This window comes from Helianthus annuus, chromosome 14 (assembly GCF_002127325.2).
Source record: "Helianthus annuus cultivar XRQ/B chromosome 14, HanXRQr2.0-SUNRISE, whole genome shotgun sequence".
Lineage (NCBI taxonomy): Eukaryota > Viridiplantae > Streptophyta > Magnoliopsida > Asterales > Asteraceae > Helianthus > Helianthus annuus.
In genome coordinates this window covers 149,592,912-149,601,418 of record NC_035446.2, presented here as the reverse complement: position 1 = coordinate 149,601,418, position 8,507 = coordinate 149,592,912, and the positions used below count along the sequence as shown (strand labels likewise).

At 31.3% G+C, this 8,507-nt stretch overlaps 1 protein-coding gene across 1 annotated transcript; it reads left to right on the top strand.

Annotated features, from left to right (window-relative positions):
• Positions 1-1,200: 1,200 nt before the first annotated feature.
• LOC110907584 (spore wall protein 2-like) lies at positions 1,201-2,427 on the top strand. Its single transcript, XM_022152544.1, has 2 exons — positions 1,201-1,545; positions 1,624-2,427. Exons 1-2 carry the CDS (start codon positions 1,201-1,203, stop codon positions 2,425-2,427), a joined length of 1,149 nt encoding a protein of 382 aa, XP_022008236.1.
• Positions 2,428-8,507: the final 6,080 nt, after the last annotated feature.

Here is an 8,507-nt window from a genome sequence, read left to right as displayed (position 1 = left end):
TATCCTGTCATAGCTTTGTTACTAAACGCCAAAAAATGTATGGTTTCTGTTATAAACGCCATTTAACTGTTATTGTCTTATTCAACATCTATCATCTGTTATTGATTTATAAAACGCCATAAATGTATCATTGTGTTATTAAACGCCATAAAATAAAACGCCATGAAATCATTTTTTATAGGCGAAGAGAGGTTAAGATTGAGAATAAATGTCCACAATGGAAAGGCCCAAAATGCCAATAAGAGGAAGGCATTAAGTCAATATGTTGAGGTTGAGGAAGAACCATATCATGAGTTCAGTGGGGCTAGGGTCTTGTCAAGAGTAAAACCTACAAACTTGACTGCTTGGTTTATGAATCTAAACGAAAATCAAAGAAAGACAATACACCAAATGGGGTTTGGTGCTACACTAAGGTTGAAAATAGATACCGTACCAACAATGCTTGGGTACTGGTTGGTTGAAAATTACAATGAAAAGACAAACACCCTAAACGTTGGCAACGGTACCATACATATGAATGAAGAATTTATAAACTCTTTAACGGGTATACCGAATGGAAGGGTGCCCGTGAACATGAAAAAAGGACCAACAACTAAAGACCAGGTGGTGGCTGAGTGGAAAGCACAGTTCCAAGGGTTGTGCTGGGTTAACAGACCAAGTGTGAAGGTATACTTTGATAACGTTTTGCCTATGATGCATGGCTTTGGGAGAGATTTCTGCCTAAATTTCCTTGTAGCATTCTTCACTATAATGAGGCATGCAACTAACAATGCAGTCGTCAACAAACAATTATTGCACAACGTTACACCAAACATTCAAATAAACCAAATGAACTGGTGTAGTTATATTATCCAATTCTTGCAACACGCCAAAACCGCATGCTCTCCAAAAAAGCATTACACAGGTCCACTGATCATACTTGCAGTAAGGATAAAATTTCCCTATTCATTTGTGTGTCATTAAAACGCCAAAAAATATCTGTCATTTGAAAAATCTATTTTGTTACAGCTTGCCTTGGTGAACGATGCTTGCAATAGTAAAAAATGGGACCGAAAAGAAGGATACCCAATTGAGTGGGTTACAACAGATACTATTGACTTATTTGAGAGTGCAATGGCAAAACGCCTTGTTGGCAATGAAGTAAAAAAGGAAAACAGTCAAAAAAGCTAAGGAAAGCAAGCCCAAAAAAAAAAAAGAAAAATGCAGGTTGTTGTTCATGATGAAGCTGATGGTGATGATGTTGAGAATAAAGATGAAGATGATGTTCACAACGTCGATGAGCATGCTGATAACAATGATGATGAGTTTGATGATGATGATGATGGTTTTGATCATGATGATCATTATAATTATGATGTGCAAAATTCCATGCACTTCAATGATGATGAAGAGGCTTCACTTCAAAGGATGATGAATGAGGATAGAGAAAGCCAGGAAATGATGTTTGAAGTTTCTGCATCAGGGAACCATGCTCTTGTCAGAGGAGTAACACAGTATGACAACATTTTTGCTGATGAAGAAGAACAAAACAATGAACCTGAAGAGGTATGTTGTTCAAATAATAAATTAAAAAAAAAACCACAGAACACCGTGATCAACAAAATCCTTTTTTTAATATAACAGGAAATGGCTGATAAATTGGATGGAGCATACAAAGAATTAGAAGGCTATTACAATAAAATGAGCACGTTGTTAAAACAGTCAAAGACTGAATACCCAAACAGCCTCCTGGTACACATTAAATACTCACAATGTATGACATTGTTGGAGAACATCTCAAAATTTGTTGATGAAAACGCCAAAGAAGTGCCAGCTGAAAGAGAAGAAGGTACACATGAAACTGAGGTGGTACTAGGAGGTGAAAATGAAGAAGAAGGGGAAAAGGAGATGGTTGAAATAGAAAACGCCATTGAAGTGCAAACAGTTCATGAAAACGCCAAAGAATTTGAAAATGAAGAAGAAGGGGAAGGAGGAGGTGAAAATGAAGAAGAAAGGGAGAACGAGATGGCTAGAATTGAAAACGCCATTGAAGTGGAAACAGTTGATGAAAACGCCATTGAAGTGGAAAGAGTTCATGAAAACGCCATTGAAGTTGAAAATGAAGGAAAAGGAGAAGGAAAAGGAAAAGATGAAGGAGAAGGAAAAGGAGAAGAGAAAGGGGAGTCGGAAGGGAATGGTGAAGGGGATGGAGAAGGAGAAGGAGAAGAAGAAGGGGAAGGAGAAGGGGATACAAGAGTAGAAAAAGAAAGGGATATGGCCAGAGAACAATACGCCGAACCCTCGACTGCTACAACAGCCCCCATATATGATGATGATGAGGATACTATATCATCAGATGAAGATATAAACGAAAACGATATCGAGAGATGGAGTTGTGATTTCAAGACACTTGAATATCACATTTCGAGATACAATGGGGAAAAATAATTAAAAGGAATATTGCTGAGATTTTCGAGCTGCCGGGACAAGATCTAAAACAAATGATTGATATAAAAGAAGGTCTTGATAATTCAAGAATGGTTGATGAAGTGATTAAAGCAATAAAAAACATCTGCAACCTGCTGAAGAGACCCCAAAAATGATTGTATTTGATAAGACACCAAACATCCCCACGACAGAAACACAATATAGTCAGGCATTCAACACTGAACTAGAAAAAACGGAAGGGGAGATGGTGAACAAAAGTGTTGACCAACAAGGTGCAGTGTTTGATAAAACGCCATATGAGCAGCCACCATCTACATCTGGGAAAAACCTCTTGAAAACTTTTGAAGAGGAGGAGACACCCAATATACCCCAGGATGAAAACGCCATCAACACATCACCACCAAAAACGCCAAACGAGTCAGATGTGCAGGAAAAAGGTGATGAGGACAACACTCCGGACATCATAAAGTTGATGCAAGAAAATACAATTTTAAACCCTGAAGAGCTGCCTAGTGATGAAAAAGCTGATAAAGATGAGGAAAAAGATAAAAATATAAAAAAAAGAATGTGGCTGAAGAGAAGAAGAGAGATAAGAAATTGAGCAGGGCATGTTTGTCATCTTATGTAAGGAGGCAAGTGGTTATACATGAACCAAGGACAAACCCTGAAGTTGGTGGTGATGGGTTGTGTAGATGTCAACACACACGGTTGAATTTGGTTAATCTGGGAGATGAAGATGATAACGACTCTAGTGTGCTCAAATCAACAAGGGGGTTTCTGGTTATGCCCCTTTTGTTGAAATGGTATACCTTTCTCATACATAATTATTAAATTTTATAAATGGGCATAGCTTTTGTAAAGCTGATGTTTTCTTGAATTGTATTTTTGTATTTTTAGGATTTTAATAATTTTCATGATGATTGAATCTATAAAATCTTTTGATATTGGATTGTTGTTAATGAAGTCATACTTTTATATCTATTGTGTAACATTGCTAGTTATGTTTAAGTTGGATTATTGTTAATGAACTTATTTTTTTATGTTGGAATCTTATTAAGAAGCTATTTTTAAGAATATTTTTATTTTTACGCTGTTTGAATCTATAAAATTTGTTGATGTTGGATTAGTGTTAATAACATTGTCAGTTTACAAAAGTCTAGGGAGTTCATATGAATATAACAACTGTGTCTTATCAATGTAACATATTTGTGTAACACAAAGTAACTTGGTCTTAGCATTATTACAGTTTGTATAACATTTTTTATGTAACCCATCGTAACCGTGTCTTATCAATGTAACAATTCTTATATGTTTCATTAGTTACATATTAAACAATTCTAAAAACATAGAAATATATGATATATGTAACGTTTTTAGTAGGAAATATGACTTTTGTAACAATATAATATAATGTAACACTTTGTATCAGAAGAGAGAACAAGTTACAGTTTGTGTCAGAGAACACTTTGTGTCAGAAGAGAGAACATGTTACATTTTGTGTTAGAGAATAGAGAGAAAGTGCTACATTTTCCAAATATTCATTTTTGTACTTATTCATATTTTCATTAAAATGTAAAAGTGGGTGAATGGTTGATGAATATCAAGCATAGATTAGAGTGAAATGAATTGTGGAGATGAGATTTGCTTGGTTTCATTTTTTTAGCATTTGGTTTATGAAAGTACTTTTATTGGGATATGTGTATTTGATATATGATTTTAGAGCAAAAAAGTGTAATAATGTGTGTTTGCAAAGTAGACATCTTTGTTTGATTGATAAATCTATACCATGTACAGATTACATGTTTCTAAGGAGATTAACTTTACACCTTATGTTGAAACTACCCTTATGGAACTTTTAAATTGTATTATATTAAAAGTATTTAGGAATCTTAAAATTATCACAACCGTAGACTATAACAAGTCATTGGATTTTTATTGTGTCTTTGCCATATGTATGTATGTATGTATGTATGTATGTATGTATGTATGTATGTATGTATGTATGTATGTATGTATGTATGTATGTATGTATGTATGTATGTATGTATGTATGTATGTATGTATGTATGTATGTATGTATGTATGTATGTATGTATGTATGTATGTATGTATGTATGTATGTATGTATGCATGCATGCATGCATGCATGCATGCATGCATGCATGCATGCATGTATGTATGTATGTACCGCCTTTGGGGAGACTCGAATTCTTAACTTCAAAGGGATCAACACCTTAACTCAATGTCTTTTGCTAATTGGACCCAACCCCCCAATGGGCATATATATAATTCTAGAACCTAATTTGCACGCGCGCACACACACACACACATATATAGGGAAAGGATTAATTGAAAACCCACATGAGTTAAAGAAACCCAGAAAACTCCATCTCCACCATCGATCTTATGTGATCAATGGTTGATATTAAAAAGGAACAAAAATTACTTTTTCAGAGAACGTTAAAGTCTGCTAAAAGTGTAACAACTCTACACTTTTTTCTTTCCTCTCTCATCTGACACAAAAAGTGTAACAGCTGCATTGTTACAGAAAAATGTTGTAAAAAATATAACATGTTTTTACGTATGTTACAAAACAAAAACTTCGTAAATTATAAGTTTCTAAAATTCATACAATTCATATAATAAAAAAAACTGCTGTTAAAATACAATAAGAAAGTGTTACATGTAAGTTACAAAAAAAAATGTGAACAACTGAAAAAATGTAACACATTCTTTCTCCTCTCTCCACTGTTACGAAAAGTGTGTTAGTGTCAGTAAATATTGCAGGTTTTAGTAAAAATGTTGCAGCTAAAAAGTGTAACACGTGGCAATATGATGTCCATCTATTAGGTTTTTAGAGTTTTTGTAACTCACATGTGATTTTTTCCTATAATTCACCTATATATATATATATATATATATATATATATATAGGAGAAGGATCAGTTAGGAACCACCCTATATTGCGAGAACCGCGAGAACCAGTGTGAACACAACCAAAAATACCTAAAAAATCTAAAAAAACACAGATTTTTTTAATATTTTTTAACAAAAATCGCTACTTTTCATTTATTAAAAAATGAAAAAAAATTTGGAGACTAAAGGTAGTGATTTTTGTTAAAAAAAAATCTAAAAAAATTTTTTGGGTGTTTTTTAGATTTTTTAAGATTTTTTTAGGTTTTAGTTTTATGGTTTAGTTTTTAGCATTTAGCTTGTGGGAGGGGGGCGGGGTTAGGTTTTTGGGGAGTTTAGTTTTTAGCATTTAGCTTGGGGGTAGGTTTTTTTAGGTTTTTGGTGGTGTAGTGGGTTTATTTTGTTGTGTTCACATTGGTTCTCGCAATAAAGGTGGTTCTCGCATGAACCCTACTATATATATATATATATATATATATATATATATATATATATATATATATATATATATAGGATTAGGTTCAAGAGTGAACACTAGTGTAGCTTGCTAACTAAGTGAACTAATCCTGGCCATACACGTGTGTAGATCAATGGCCAGGATTTGATGTTGAAATACACTAGTGTATTTTACGATTTGATGATGAAATCCTGGCCATACACGTGTGTAGATCAATGGCCAGGATTTATTCACTCAGTTCGCAATTACACTAGTGTTCACTCTAGAACCCCACCCTATATATATATATATATATATATATATATATATATATATATATAGGGTTAGGATCATGTGAGAAGCACTAGGCTAATTGAGAAACTTGAGAAGCATTCTGGACCACACATTTTCCCTAAGCTTTTCGTAATATACACATATGTATAGTATAAAATTGACTATATACATATATGTATAATTCAAGATTTGACAATATACATATATGTATATAGTCAATTTTAAACTATACATATGTGTATATTACGAAAAGCTTAGGAAAATGTGTGGTCCAGAATGCTTCTCAAGTTTCTCAAACAGGATGGACTTCTCTTAGGATCCCTACCCTATATATATATATATGTATGTATGTAGGGGAAGGATGTATAGAAAACCCACTTTAATTTAGAAAACCCGGGAAACTCAAAGCTCCCGATGTTTAAATTCTTGAAAAAATTTACACATGTTATATACATGTTTTTAAGGGTTTTGGGCAAAAAAAATCAAAAAAGCGCCGAATAGATTTTAAAAAAAAAAATAAACAAGTTTTGGTGTAACACATGTTACATTCATCTGACATATTTGTAACATGTGTTACACCAAAACTTGTTTATTTTTTTTAAAAATTTCTACTCGGCGCTTTTTTGATTTTTTTTGCCCAAAACCCTTAAAAACATGTATATAGCATGTGTAAATTTTTTCAAGAAAAAAAAAACATCGGGAGCTTTGAGTTTCCCGGGTTTTCTAAATTATAGTAGGTTTTCTATAGATACTTATATGTATATATATATATATGTATGTATATACTGTGTGTGTGTGTGCGGTTCAATGAGGAAACGGGGAACAACGCATTTAACATGTTAAATATATCATAAAAATACAATTTAAAATGCTAAAAATTGATTTTTTCGAAGCTCTTGCATATAAATATGTGTAGAAGCTATTCCAATAAAAAAATAATCTTTGTAAACTTTTTAACCCTTTTTACTGTTTTAAGCATTTTTTTTTATTTTTGAATTTTTTTATTAAAAAGGCTTCTACATGAATTTATATGTAAAAGCTTCAAAAACTTTTAAATTTTTTTAACAGGTTATATTGAATTTTTATGATATATTTACACCATTATTTATCCATTTGTTTTAATATTCCTCATTGATGCCAATACTCTATATATTTATATATTTATACTAGGTTATAACCCCGTGTATTACATGGGTTGAATAAATGAATTTTATATACTAAATAATAAAACATTATATTTTTAAAAGCCTCATTTATTGCACGGGTTGAAGAAATATAATTTTATATATGAAATAATAAAAAAAGTTATATCTATAAGAACCATATGTATTGTACGGGTTGAATAAATGTAATATTATATACCAAATAATAAAAAAATATATCTTTAAAACCATGTGTATTACACGGGCTGAATAAATGTAATACTGTTTACCAAATAATAAAAAAGTTATATTTTTAAAAACCCCCGTGTATTACATGGGTTGAATAAATATGATTTTATATACCAAATAAAATATAAATATATTTAAAAAAACTAACAGATTTTTTTATATTTAAAGTAGGATAAGATTGAATATTAATCTTTATTTATTTAGTTAATATAAGATTGAAAAATCATATGATTGAATAGGTGGGAGGTTGTATGATGATAAATCGGTTAACCATATTATAATGTCATATGTTTTTAGTTATATATTTTTTGAATTATTTAAAAAAATAAGACTTTGTTATTGTTAGTAAAATCAATAATTTTATATTTGTAATTTTGTTCGGTATTATTTCACTAAAAAGTGCATATTATACATATAATTATATTATGTCTTAAATTATTGATGCCATTCAAAATATTTTTTAATTTTATGTCTAGCATTATAGGGTTGAGTTCATTTCAGAACTCTAAGTAAATACAGAACTTTCAGAACTCCTGAAAGAATAAGATATATACTATGTTAAAAGTTTATTAGAGATAACTACATCATCGAAAAGAATAAGAGTAAATTTGTATGTTACAAATAAAAGTAGGTGTTTGTAAAAAAGAAGTAATAATTTGGGTAAAAGGAAACTTAAAAATGTAGTTGGTACATGAAACGTTATTTAATATAAACAATGAAGATAATATGATATAAAAAATGAAATAAATAATATTATAAATGAGAAGTATACATTAATTATAAATAATTTGAAATGAAAAACTACACATGAACAAAAGAATATGCAAGTACTGTAAAATCTTAAACCATAGATTTAGCACATATTAAAGTTTCTATTTTTTTAAATGGCCACAAAATGTTAGTACTCTGAAGTTTTCATTCCTTTTGGTTTCTTTTCTTTCAATTGCCATACCGAGCGCCGATACTGTAACTAACCAAACTGATTTCGACCAAAATTGAATTTCCGCTCCATCGTGTAAGGGATTCCAGTACCTATTACTCTGAAT